Here is a 13351-nt window from a genome sequence, read left to right as displayed (position 1 = left end):
TGGTTGAGTGTTTTGGGGTTTTGTTTAGGTTTTAGGGTTTTTTTAAAGAAATACTAACCCTGAAGGCTGTCTGAAAGGTGGGCACAACCAAGCCTCCAGCTTTTTGGAACAGAACTATTTTTGAGGTTGAATCAGTACTGATCATTAAAAGAATACCAATATACTGGTTTGGATCCTGGAGTGAAAACATTAGTGATTATAAGAGCAGGATGATTAGTGATTTGAAGCAGGATGCTCTCATAATTCTATTTACCATGTTCTGCCCCCACTCAAGGGATTCTAGGATTCTAGACCAGTCTAAATTACCTGATTTGGACTACACATGAAAGTTATGTTTATTTCTTGTTGTTACAGGAACTTGGCTTTAAGGGTCTTCAGCAGAATGTCCTGGACACTCATCTTCAGCAAATGAGAACAAATCTGTCGTCCCGTCAGCATCAAGTTACAGTGGGTTTGACTTTGGTTCTTGTGTTAGTTTGTCTTGAGCTGTCCTATTGACTTCCACTGTCACCTACAAAGTAATTACTTTTTTATTACAGCAGTAGCTTTGTTCTTAAATACTAATAGCCGCAGAAAATCTCCTGTATGAGTCAACTGGCACTCTTAGATATGTTATTTTAGTTTTTTGTTTCCTGTGTTTATGGTGGATTTTTTCTTTTACCAGAAAAACTTGTTGGAGGTTATGAAGTTTGGTATATGAAGCAGTGCAGGAGGCAACCATTGCTGTATGCAGTTTCAGTAGGACTTTAATAATTTATTTCTTTGCATTCTTCTCCTCACTTGTATCTTTGAGGGGTTTTGTGTCTTTCTTGTTTTATTTCAGGTGCTGCAGAAGTACTGGAACCATTGGAAGTCCCGTTTGGAAGAGAAGGAGGAAGAACAGCAGCAGGCCTTAACATCAGTGGCTCATGCCCGTTATAGGTATGCAGAGAAATATTAATACAGACTCGTACAAATGTGGAATCTGTGGGCCTTTGATTCTCTTCTAAAGTAGGGTAATACCTTTGGGGGCATGACCTGATGACAATTGCTCTGACTTTTTCTGTGAGTAATGAACAATTTACATTTCCTACTTCTCTGTGGAATGTAAGAGGGAGATTGGTTAAGCCTAGCTCTGAGGCTCATTTAGCCAGTTGAAATTCCTAAAATCAGTATGTTTGCTGAAGGAATTCTCTCCTGTGCTGACATTCTCCCTTTTTGCTTGCCAGGAGGGTGTTGATGAGACAGGTGTTTGACACATGGCTGCTGAAGGCCTGCAAGCTGCAAGAATATCGAATGAGAGAGAAGAGGGTAAATGTAACTTTTGTACCTTGCTTAGGAAATAGAGGGGATGATTTCATAGTCACTGTCTGTGAATATGAGTTAGCATGAGATGAACTTGGCTGTTGTAAATTCCCTTTTCCTTGGTGAGGGATCAAGTCTGGGGAAACAGATTACAACCAATATTTACTGATCACCTTTTTTAAGTTAAGCAGTTTGTTAATAATAGAATCAAGTTATTGTTAGAGGATAGTCATTCACATAGTTCATTCACTTATTCCATCACCCTGTAAATGTGTGTGTGCTCTCTCTCTTTTCTCACACACTGTCTCATAGTTACTTTGTTGAAATAATAATAATACTAAAGGGCCAACCCCAGCCTATTTAAGAAGTGTAGGGTTGTACTGACAAATTAGCTGCTTTTAGGTAGGTGTCAATTAAGTTTTTTCCAGGGCCCTTCATTTTCTAAGGGGGATGTGTGTATATATATGTATATAGTCCTGGAGTCTTTACATGTAGCATCCACAGTGGCCTTTTTTATGGTCTGTTACATAACTCCAAGTTGACAGTAGCACATGTGGGTGTCCTTGTGCAGATATGGCTCACCCTTGGTGGTGTGAGATTATCGGTTCTTGTAAATTCAACAGGACTGGTTTCTGAAACTTACTGGTTCTTAGGAGTCCTTCACGTTATTTTATCAATTTGTGTTTTTCCTCTCTTTGGCCTGCTGGTTTTTGTTAACAGCTCCTCCGTCCATATGTACACAGCTGCCTGCAGAGCACATCACATAACTTCACAGCAAAGGGGCTTTGATGGCATGTCCATTGCTGTTCAACCTCAGAAAAAACAAACATTGGACAGTTCTGTGCATGTCATCTTTAAGGAGTTGTTATCTGTTGTTTGTAGCTGGCCTGTGCTGTGCATTCATTGCCGTCTTCTGTCCATTTCAGGCTGTCCTTCATTTCGAAAGGCAGCTCTTGCACTGTTTCTGGTGCTGCTGGTGTAGGAGAACAACTGCACGTTTGGAGGAGCAGGAGGGCTTGGTTCGTGCAAGAGATCACTACAGTAACCAGCTGCTGCTAAAGGCCTTCAGTTTGTGGAAGCAAAAGACTCAGGCGAGAGAAACAGAGTAAGAATTTTTTTCAAACAATGATTTGGATTGGCCCTGTGGCAGCTTACTTTGGACAAAGAGCATTTAATTCACAATGGTGCTCACGCCTTTTTTGTGCTGTGGAATCTACTAAGTTGTCTTCCAGTAAATGAATTACTAAAAATAACAAATGCACACTCAAGTCTGTGCTAGAAGTGTTCAGTAACATGGATTGCATTGTAGGCCAAATAATTATTTTTCTCATAGGAGGCTCAAGGAGACAGAAGCTTTAAAATTTCACTGTTCAAAGTGTCTGCAGCAGACTTGGAACAAGTGGAGAGAGGTGAGAGAGTTAACAGATGGGGAAGACTGTGAATTCTTTCTGTTACGTTTGAATTCCTTGTACCCATATGGCTAGAAGTTAACTTGTTTATTTTAAACACTAGTCATTCCTAAGTTCTCCTCCCTTTTCAGGTGGATAAAACCAGTTCACTGTGGGTAGAACAGGAACTGTGTAGGGAGGACAGGGAATTCTTTTTGTTTGTGCATCTAGATATGCTGAGAATGGGAATATAGTTTAGATGTACCTGGGAACGTAACCAGAGTTAGTGTGATGGAATTGTCCCTAGCCAGTACTGGGTGTGTCCTTCTCAAAACTTGAGTTAAGTTAGAAGTTTGCAGCCAGGCCTTTGTGTATGGTTTGTATTTGTGTACAGGTTGTAGCAAACACTGTTACAGAGTACTTTCATGCTAGGCCTTTTCCTTACCATGATATGCGGTACTAGATGTACCTTGCATCATGTCTTGAGAATCTGTGAGAAATTTTATAGTTGGAGCTGCTAGGTTGGTGCAGACCTGTTAACTTAAATGGATTGCATTAGTCTTTAAGAGAATTCCTACAAAGGGCAGGGAAAAAAGCACCTCACCTAGGCCTTTTGGGGAAATAGCAGAGTGCAGCACCAGTTTGAGTGAAAACCTGTTACAGCAAGGTGAAGGATTGATGTTTCTCCAGAGAGACTGGGAATGGTCCTTTTCCCTCCTGTCTCTGCCATTACCTGTTTTCCGTCCTTCATGGGTACGTATCTTTTGGGTTTCTTCCACTTCCCTCTTATAGTATGTGGGACATCAGCGTGAGAAATGGAGGAAGTTGGTGCAAGCAGACCTGCACTATCAACACACATTACTGGGCAAGACTTTGGCGTCTTGGAAGGTAGGATGGAGCAGCCTTTTCTTTGGGGCACTTGTCTGCATGTGCTGTAGTGTTTCAGTGAGAGCTGAAGAGCTGCCACACTGCTTCACTCGAGGCACATACACACCGCGTGTGCAGGGTAGAATGGAGGCTTGTGTATGTAGGGCTGTCTGAGCTCTAGCATTACTTTTTGGAGCAGAATAACCAAGGTAATCTTGTAGCACTGATGAATGGTATAATCATAGCTAGCATTAACTGTTGTGTAATGATTGGTTGTCACAGAGAAGCAGCATTTGCTTTCAGTAGCTGTATTTTTTCCCCCTGTACTCTACTGCCAGTGCTACGTATGAGCTGCTCCTAAGAGTTCCTAGATGTTGCCTCTCCTCACAGGTGTTGAGGTAAATTTACCTCTCAGTACTATTTCTTTTTCAGATTTACCAAGAAAACGTACAGTGTATTCTATATCAAGTAACTGAGAAGGAGAAACAGCACACTCGACTGCTGCTGCGGTGAGCCTTTTCCTAGGCAGCATGAGAGGAGGGACTGCACTGCAGTCAAATTAATTACTTTCTTTCACTGCCACCTTTGTAACTTTTTGAATGTTCAGTGCTGGGAGTTGACTCTGCCATGCATTGCTGTTTCTTTGCATGCAGGTCATCTAGTTAAAAGAAAACAATGTCTTCCTGTTTGCTATCTGTTTTGCTTGAATATTTTTTAAATCTCTGTTTAGTCCTGTGAGACTCAACAGACAGCAAACTGCGTCATTCCCTATTTGTTATGGTATTAAAGCAGCCTGGACGATGCAGAGGCTTCTCTTGCATTACAGTGAGGAGAGTGATTAAAGATACTACCACATGGCGTTGGTTGTAGTTACTTTACTTTAATTACCTTACTTGTTTTAATGCTATACAGCTTGAGTCACTTGCAGAGCCTGATTGGCTCAGCTGAAGCTGCTGTATTACAGAGTGTGTTGTGTTTTGCCCTGCCTTATCTTCAGCAGAGACCTGAAGGGGCAGAAGTTGATTTGCATGACTGAGTTTATAGATGCAGCTGGTTTTGGTTCCTCTGTGAGTAGGAAAGTGCCAAATGAACAAGTGAGAATCATTCTTAATGGGTTTGTTTGTTTTTAAATTTTGTATGTATTTTTGCCTTCAGACAGGTGCTGTGTACCTGGAGAGAAAATGCCCTTGCTCTTATACATGAATCTAAGGCAGATGAGCACTACAGGAGAGCAATCCTGTCAAAGGTAGGATCTGTACAGCAGGTGCCAAGGTCTCAGTACAGGTGCTGATTCAGGCAGGGGTCAGGTAATACAATTAGAAGGACCAAAAACTTAATCTAAGAGCCACTACTAAGAGAGATCTGCAAAGTGGGAGTCTCATCTTGTTTTTACAGGTGTCTCTGAAACTTGTCTCTGTAAGCTCATGGCTTTTTCTCTTCCTTCTTCTTCTCATTTCTTAGAAGGAAGGGAAGACCAGTAGTATGATACAGCATAGTAGTATTGGTGAGGTGGGGCAGGGAGGGGATGGATGCAAGAGAGGAACACCTTGAAAAATGCCAAGGGGACCCTCTGAAATACAGAAGTATTTAATTTGTAGGAAATTCTTACTGTCCTGCTGAGCCTTATATGAAAAATGAGGTGGAAGTGGTTATGTTACTATCGATGGGGGGAGTGCATTGTGTCCCCTTCCATTGCAGTGCCAGTCTGTGTCCCATCTCCTGTTCACATTGTATCTTCAGGTGCTGCTGCAGTGGAGAGACACTGCCTGGCTAGGAGCGTGTCACCGCCATCTGAAGGTGACAGCTGTGGTGGAGGCCAGAAAACATTTGGATATAGGTGAGCTGATGTAGATGTTGAACTCTCAAAAGACCTTGTTGCCTGTGTATGAGCCAAGGGCAGTCTGTTGTGTCATCTGTACAGATGAAGTGACTGGATGGTCTGTTGGCTTACAAAGGCTGTCCCCAGAGAATGGAGAGTGAGTTGGGACTCCAGTATCTGCTGAATGCTGCTTGTGTTACTTCTGCTTCTCTGTTTGTTCCTTGTACTATATAAGGAATGCTAACGCTTCCTTCTTCAAAGGAATTTTCCATTACTAATTTTGAGAACCTCAGACATCTCTTTTGAGGGCAGTGCAAGTAGTCTTACCAATTACTGCTTTAGTCATTCTCTAATAATTCATACTGAAAGACCCTCAAACTCTGCAAGCATTTTCATGGCACCATGGTACATTCTTGACATGAGGACTCTGAAGCACAGAGGGCATATGATTTCCTAAAGGTTACAAAGAATGTCAGTGGCAACAGGGAAGACTTGCAAGTCACAGGTCCCCGTCTGTTACATGCAGTGTTTCACAATTGTCCTATACTGAATACTCTCAGTGCTGAGTGTTGTCCAAGTTAAGTGTTGCTGAAACAGTCTGGAAGAGTAGCTGATCACTTGATACTCTGAGATTAATAGTCTCCTTTTGGTACATGGGTTAATTTATCTTCCCCTAACAGTGTATTTACAGACCCTGTTTCTTCACTGGAAGGAATTAACAAGGGAGTCTCTGATGCTGAAGGCTCAGCACCATAGGGCAGCACAGCACCACCAGCAGCACTTGCTCCAGAAGTACCTGGTGAAATGGAAAAATTATCATCAGAAATGCCTTGGGAAAAAGGTGAGAATGATCAGCAACCTCCTCAGCCTGTGGGAAGTTACGGGTGTGGAGGAACACGCTGTGTTCCCTGGTGAAGGGAATGGCAGTCTTGGCTGAGAAGGAGCATGACAGTTTTGTGTAGTGGGGGGGAAGGAGCGTGGCTGTGTCTTGCCTGAAGAAACGGATAGAAGTAACAGAGTTAACCAGACAACCCGAGCTTGCCAGGATGGGACCATATACTGCGAATGAAATCCTTGCTGGGCTTATAGATACCTGCAAATGGGGTTACATTGTAGGGCACTTGGGTATTGGGGGTGGCCTCAACAGAGCAAAGGGAGGGTGATAAAAGCTGTTGGGTAGCTGTTCTAATAGCATTTGGCTCAGATAAATGGGGTTTGTCTGCAAGTGACTAAATCTTTTGGTTGCCTTGCAGCTGCTGCAGAGAAGGGGAGATGAACTAATGACTCATAGACTTGGCTCTGCTTCCTTCTCTTCCTGGAAAGCTCGGGTAAGGAATTTTCCCCTGGGTAGATACCTGGCTCCTTGCTAGTCATTCTCCCTTCTCCTTCACGTTCCATTTATACAAGGACCAAGAAAACTTTGTTTAAACATTTTCAGGATTTTTTGGTTCAGCTAGCACAAGGGACACCTTGCCATAGACTGGGTGAACTGAGTAGGTTTTTCTGCTCTGGGTCTACCATCACTTCCTCCTTGCTTGATGCTTTGGCTGGTGTTGGGTATTTGGCTGGTGTTGGGTATGTCAACTCCTAACCTGGTTGCTGTGCATTTTTTTCCCCTAATAGCTGTTGCAGCAGCAATGGGAAAAGCAGAAGACAGTGCAAGCACTGTGGCACTGGTCCCTTTCAGTGCAGAGGAAGGTAAGGGGGTGTGCAGGGCAGGGGCAGGCAAGTGAGTTTGCAGATGTACAGATCATGTGCAGATTTGAGTGCAGTCAGCAGAGTCCACACTGAATGTCTGTTTCCTTTGCTCTTTGGGATGCTGTATGTTATTTTGGCATGCTGGAAAACTCCCTAAAATTTCTTAACTGATTAGAAAATGCACGCGTTTCCCCATCTGGCCTCAGCTGATGTAAATCTCTGTCCCTCTGTCATTGTGGCAGTGTCCTGCTGTTGATGTAGCTCTGCCTATTCCTAGCCGTTGTAAGGGAGAGTTGCTGTCTGCAGGGGGAGTCCCTGGCCTGGAACCTGTCTGTATAATACTTGCAGCTCTCATTGTTCTGTTTTAGGCATTTGATGCTTGGCTCAGGTTTGCAAAAGGGCAGCAGGAGAAGAAAGATGGCATTGAAAATGTCACAGGAGTTCACCACACAACTCCTTTGAGAGAAGATGCAACCCGTGCCTTGAGAAACACTGCTGGCATCAAACAGCTTCAGGGTCAGCTCCACACCCGGCACCAGCTGGAGGTGAAAGAGTGATTGCTCAGATACATATCCAGAACTGGGCTGCTCTGGTCTCTGCTCTGTGTGTGGGGTGTGTGTTTGTGTGTATGTGCATGTATGTATCTTGGAGCTCCACATCCCAGCTGTTTTTAGATCCTACATACACTTCTATCTCTGGTTCAAGGCATTTCATTCAGCTGAGACTAGAGCACTTCAGACTCATTGGGAACCTTTCTTAATGAAACTATTTCAAAACTGGCCAATTCCTGCCGTAGACAATATTCGTGATTGAAACCTTTGCATGTGGGTCAGATCTCTAAATTTTGTGCTAGAATGAAGCATTAGAGTCTACATCTGATCCTGTCTTAGCTTTAGCAGTGCTTATACCTTCATATGTGGGCTTGTGTCACTTCTGCCTTTGAGTATCAACCCAGCCCTGTGCGTGAAAAGGATGCCTGTATTGACTGCTCTCTTCCTGCTTCTGGGCAGCGTTCCCAGCTCTTTTCCGTGTTTTCAAGATACCAGTTGTTCCATTTGCTAATGTGCAGCTTGCCTTGGTGCAGAAGTACCCAGTTAATTTTCCTCACCCAAAATGTTACCACAGTGGACCTCTTGATTCAGTTTAGAGAGCTGGTATGGCTGTGAGGGCATCAGAAATCTCGGTTCCTTCTCCCTGGGTGATATGGTACTTCCTGCTCTCAGCCATCAGATGCTCATCAGATTCTTTGTGTTGGCAGGCAGCCTACAGTCTTCACCAGTCAGTGTATTGTTGTGCCATGCTGTAGAAACAGAAGGCTCTCTCCCAGAAATTAAATAAGCCTTTTTCTTTTTTGCCACCTCAGAAGAAGCAAGTGACATTGAAAAGGCCTGATGTTAGTCCTGAGACAAGAGGACATTCATCAGAGGAAGAGCCATGGCCTTCAAAATGCAGACATCTACCACTTCACCCTGCTGATTGGGGCTCAGTTCTCTGTGGCCTGTGAGTGTAAATTTCCAGTCCCTCCCCTGTTTCTCTGGCATATATGTAACTTTGCATATATGTAATCTATCTACATGTGTCTCATTTTTGTGTATCTAAGTTCTCTCATTGATGACTTAGTTCCATGCATTCTCCTTAACTGACTCTGCATCATGTGGCTGGTGGTACAGAGTTACACAAAAGCTGCTGTGTAATGCAAGCATCAGCCCACACATAGTGAAGGTATTTATGACTGTACTTGCCAGTGACAGGTAGAACCAGCTCAGCTTATAGACCTTCCACTTTGTGTTTCTCAAGGTACAATTGAATTTGTGGAGCACTGGCCATTTGTCATAGGAACAGTTATATAGAGAAATGTTTGAAAGATACCTTTGATGGGACTTTGGTCATCAGGAGAGCTTATCTTGCCCAAGTGACCTAGTGTCACTGAAGCTCTTGTTTTTTTTACTGTAGTCATCTGATGAAATGATAAACATCAAGATCCTGGTGTACAGAAGCTGAACTTTATTCTTGCTTCTTTCTTTTCCCTGGGGAAGCTATTCCTTAAAAAAATACCTATTGATCATGGGGCAGTTGCAAGGAAGAATTGTCTATGAAGCTTCTCAGTGCAGGACAGGAACCCTACAGGGAAATAAGATGGTAACTTCACATTACTTCAAGCAAGTTTATGCTGCCAAAAGAAGAGTTTCTGCTCTGTTCAGTTATGTCACTTCTACCACTCTTCGTGTTGGCACAACCATAGTGAACTAGATTCTCACATTGATACACACTGAAATGTAATCTTTAAGAATCATTATTGCATGCAAGGAGAATGTTGCAGAGAAGGGATGAACGATGAAACAGTACTGTTTCTTTAGCTGCAATGCCAGCTTACGCCAATTTACAACACTCATAAGTCTGGGGCATTCTTTGTTCTGTTGTACTTTTCAGAAATGCTATTCAACAAGCCAGGTTACCACCATGGAACCCTGAGTTTCCTCTGGAGTCTCTAGAAAGCAAGGGACTGCTGGGACCTCCTTTTACTAGGTAGGAAATCACTTATAAAAGTAAAGGAAAGAGGGTGATTTAGAGTGGGCATAGTAGAGCAGCTAATTGGAGAGCTGTATGCAAGGAAATGACAAGAGTCTCCCCTTTTTTTGCACTGACTGCAAAGGACAAGACCAACAGGTTGCAATGTATAGTGACCTTATCCTTCTTCCTGTACAGGTCAGAGGTACCCTTTCAACAAACATGTGTGAATAAATGTTCTGCACAGACTGGGAACTTAATGCTGACACCTCACATGGAACAAAGTACCTGTAAATGTCTATCTCATCCCCATCCCTCTCTCACTTGTGCTGCTCTCCCCTCTCTCCCCCTGTGGACACAGGACATGCACTGTGCTGGGCAGGGGCCAGAGCTATGGTCTCCTGCATCTTTCATGTCCCAGATGAAAGCTGGCTCAGAAAAGGTGAGTGTATTGCTGAAGGAACAATTAGTGTGTGTATTGGGCTGCTGTCAGCAGGCCTTTTGCTTATTGCTGTTTTGTGGTTCTTCTGAACTGCCCACCTGGATATTGAGCTGTTTTTTACTTGTTCTAGCTGTCATCTTTAAAGCTGACCAAGTGAACTGCCTTTGAATGCCCAAGAACTGTTTACCCTTAGTCTGAACCAATCCACATGTGTGTTGTACTGTATTTCATGCCTTTTTCCTGGTGGTCTTCCTAGCCAGATCTTTTCTTAGCAAGTGACGTGAGGGTGCTGCCTTTTCAGAGTTCAGAGCAGTTACAGTTTGCTGTCCAGATTGCAGGGATTTAAGAGAAACTAAATTTAGGAGCAGTGGGTGTGTCTTGAGAGCCTCAAAAAAATGAAATTCACTTAACCTGCAAGTAGGTGCTTCATTTTCAACTCCTTTTTCCACACAGAATGGGAAGTTTTAGAAATATCTCCATGCTGAAAATCAAAGAGCCCATCTTTTAAGCTCGCTTCTTCTGTGGGATTTTATGAGAGGGGCTCAGCACCTACAGGAGTTGTCTGAGTGGGAGTAGTCGGTCAGGCACATGCTACTTGTAGGGCTTACTGAAGAAAAACCCTTTGAGGGAAAACCTGATATCATTCTGGCCTTCTAGAGAGGAGGTCAGCCTGTGAATGGTCACAAAGGAGCCCATTCCCAAGACTCTCAACAGAATTCTGTGGAGAAGTTGTTGCAACCAAATTTGCAGCCACATATGCTGTCACCTGAAAACTTGGTGGGAAAAGGGAGTCACCAGACTGCAGGTAGGTCCTCAGATCTGAACTGTAGCAGTTGCTCATCCTCCTCTCTGATCTGTATGAGACTGCAAGTCACTGCCACAAAAATGTGTGGGAGACAGGGCAATCTTGTGTGCCAGCATCAGGAGGTAAAGGATATCAGTATTCCTTTCTGGGATGGTAAATGCAGTTGTATGGATTCTGCTGAGTCTGGGGGCTAAAGCCCTGCTCTAGGTATTGAAGGATGGGAACTGCTTGGGGCCAGCTTCTTTCAGCAAGAATGTGCTCAGGTGCTGGGGTGTTCTTATGTACAACAGAACTTAATTCAGGAGGGAAGAGTTCACCCAGTAAGGCTCTCTGAGATTTCCCTGTACTTACAGTATAGCTGTAAGGGGGACAGATGGTGTCTAAGCACCTCTCACTGTGGTGTTTTAATGACATCAGAGCAAGAAATGTGTTTTGCAGGACTAGACTGTACTTAATTACTTCTAGACTAAATGTAAAAGATGAAATCCTGAACAGGCCAAAACAGTGTAGTACTAAAACCATCCACCGAAGCATTTCTTATCTTTTGTGTGTTCAGAGTCTTCAGAGCTTGTACTGCTGTCAGAATTCCTGCCCTCTCACTGTACCTGATCCTTTAGGGTCAACAGGTACATGTCACAGGGTAACAAAACATGTGAAAAAGACTTGGGAGGGTTCAATTTTTCCTGTCATTAAAAATAATTTCTTTTCCTTCTTATCAAAGAAAGAGTTGATGTCTGTTCTACCTCCATTGCTTGTGCCTTGTATTTTCCCTTCAGCTGAGGGGGAAAAGAGGGAGCACAGTTCCAGAGAAGAAATGGTGTTGCAGAGAAAGGTGGAAGTTGAACTCCGACATATCCAGCAGCAGATGCAGTACTACTACAGCAGGAAGCAAGAACTCAAGTATGTTGCAATGCCCCTTTAGCCAGCCTTTCTTCGTGTTGTCAACTGTTGTGCTTTTTCTATGTATCTGCTCTGAAAATAATTGGTCTGTTCACAGTAGAACTGTGAATGAAACAGAAAAGTTCCAGAGATTTTTATTTTCTCCTTTCGAGTTCACTTCAGGTGAAAGAGAGTAGGTGCATAACTACTTCTGTAGTCAGCCAAGTGGTTTAATTATACCTTTGGCAGCTCTTGGAGAAGCATGTCAGAGGTATCACTGGGTGTAATCGGAAGACAGTACAAATGAATTGCACAGAGCAGTTGAAATTTAGCTTTTAGTTATTTTATCAAGAGGAGTGAGGTGAAAAGCTGAGCTTTTCCAGCTTTCAATTAAAAAAATTAAATATGGCTGGTATTTGATAACTGCTCTACTAGAACAAGAAAATAGAAATGCTTAAAAGAAGATGGGGCTTGGGGGGAATTTAACTGTCAGGAAAGGAAGAAGTCAGGGACTAGAAGCAGGAGATGGAGGCAAGAGTTTTCAGATTCCTCTACTTTCCACCATTTTTTTCCCTTTTTACAAAGATTTAAACCATTGACTGCTTTGAGACAAAAAAATGGGTCTTATTGCAAGTATCAATTGCAAGTCTAAGTTGGCTTAGACTGTTGAGCTCTTAATTGGGATAAACAATCTTTCTAATCTGTTTTATCAGGTGCTGTCAACAGCAGGCAGAGATTCTGCAGCAGTGGCTGGAAATGAGCATGCAGGCAGGAGCCCAAGATGGTGTGCAAGGAGTTCAGGAAGAATTGGGTCAGGTGTGTACACAGCATTTAAATTGAAGCTACTGAAGTGATTATGACTATGCTATGCACTTAGCCTAAAGGCTGATGGTAGCTGTGATGAGTTGTGTAGTAAGCTGTTAGTAAAATGCTAAGAGAAGTGAAATTTGTAGTCAGGGTTGAGGAGCAGAATAGGCTGTGTCTAGATGCATCTTCCTGTTCATTCAGAAATGTAACTCCTGCTCCAATAGACCTTTCTGAGGCTATTTCCAACCTATGGATCAGGCTTTCATAGACTGAATCTCAGAATTTTTCCTGCAATTTCTCAAGACAATTCCCTCTGTGCAGACTGCATCTGCACTGCTGTCAGGCCCCAGGTTCACACAGCCACGTGTGGGTACTGGTACCTCTGACTCCAGCCAGTACCAAGCAGTTCCTGAGTCACTCAATCTGTCACTTACTGGCCCTCAAGTGAGATAATACAAAAGCTGCTGGAGCAGCTGTTGCTGTCAAAAAGACTAAATACTGTCTCACTGTACAAATTTATGTTTATGCTCATGCACTTGTCTTCCCTTTCAGTTAAAGCTGAGGATCAATACTCTCACCAAAGCACAGCTAGCTGAGAGACATCATGTGCAGACCCTGCTTGCCCGCCTGCGAGATATCCAGCTTGCCCTGGATCTGTAATACATCTGAACCAACTTCCCAGCTCAGGGGTAGGACTTTTTGCCCCTTTCATAGGAGGGAATGATGGAAGAGATGTATCCATTCACTTAGTTCTATGTATGGCATTTATATTTGATAAATTACGTTAAATTAATTTTGCTTTTTTATTACTCTACCTGATCAAAGCCAAACTGGAGCTACATCTACCTCATGCT

The 13351-nt window shown here is 43.2% G+C and overlaps 1 protein-coding gene across 6 annotated transcripts in view; it reads left to right on the top strand.

Moving 5' to 3' along the window:
• The window catches only part of SFI1 (SFI1 centrin binding protein), a 30568-nt gene that overhangs the window by 13330 nt on the left and 3887 nt on the right, over window positions 1-13351 (top strand). For all 6 annotated transcript variants that reach the window (XM_039560931.1, XM_039560930.1, XM_039560933.1 and 3 more), the window contains 20 exons: window positions 355-447; window positions 824-921; window positions 1209-1290; window positions 2211-2389; window positions 2618-2693; window positions 3465-3560; window positions 3972-4048; window positions 4695-4785; window positions 5280-5376; window positions 6039-6199; window positions 6612-6686; window positions 6982-7056; window positions 7425-7601; window positions 8420-8556; window positions 9487-9582; window positions 9763-10006; window positions 10664-10811; window positions 11588-11711; window positions 12404-12506; window positions 13050-13186. In XM_039560931.1, the coding sequence (XP_039416865.1) occupies window positions 355-447; window positions 824-921; window positions 1209-1290; window positions 2211-2389; window positions 2618-2693; window positions 3465-3560; window positions 3972-4048; window positions 4695-4785; window positions 5280-5376; window positions 6039-6199; window positions 6612-6686; window positions 6982-7056; window positions 7425-7601; window positions 8420-8556; window positions 9487-9582; window positions 9763-10006; window positions 10664-10811; window positions 11588-11711; window positions 12404-12506; window positions 13050-13157 (2337 nt within the window). In that variant the 3' untranslated portion in view covers window positions 13158-13186. The remainder of the gene's footprint in view (window positions 1-354; window positions 448-823; window positions 922-1208; window positions 1291-2210; window positions 2390-2617; window positions 2694-3464; window positions 3561-3971; window positions 4049-4694; window positions 4786-5279; window positions 5377-6038; window positions 6200-6611; window positions 6687-6981; window positions 7057-7424; window positions 7602-8419; window positions 8557-9486; window positions 9583-9762; window positions 10007-10663; window positions 10812-11587; window positions 11712-12403; window positions 12507-13049; window positions 13187-13351) is intronic.

The sequence above is a fragment of the Corvus cornix genome, chromosome 15 (genome assembly GCF_000738735.6).
Source record: "Corvus cornix cornix isolate S_Up_H32 chromosome 15, ASM73873v5, whole genome shotgun sequence".
Classification (NCBI taxonomy): domain Eukaryota; kingdom Metazoa; phylum Chordata; class Aves; order Passeriformes; family Corvidae; genus Corvus; species Corvus cornix.
The sequence above is the reverse complement of the archived record's forward strand: the minus strand, read 5'-3'. Positions and strand labels throughout refer to the sequence as shown.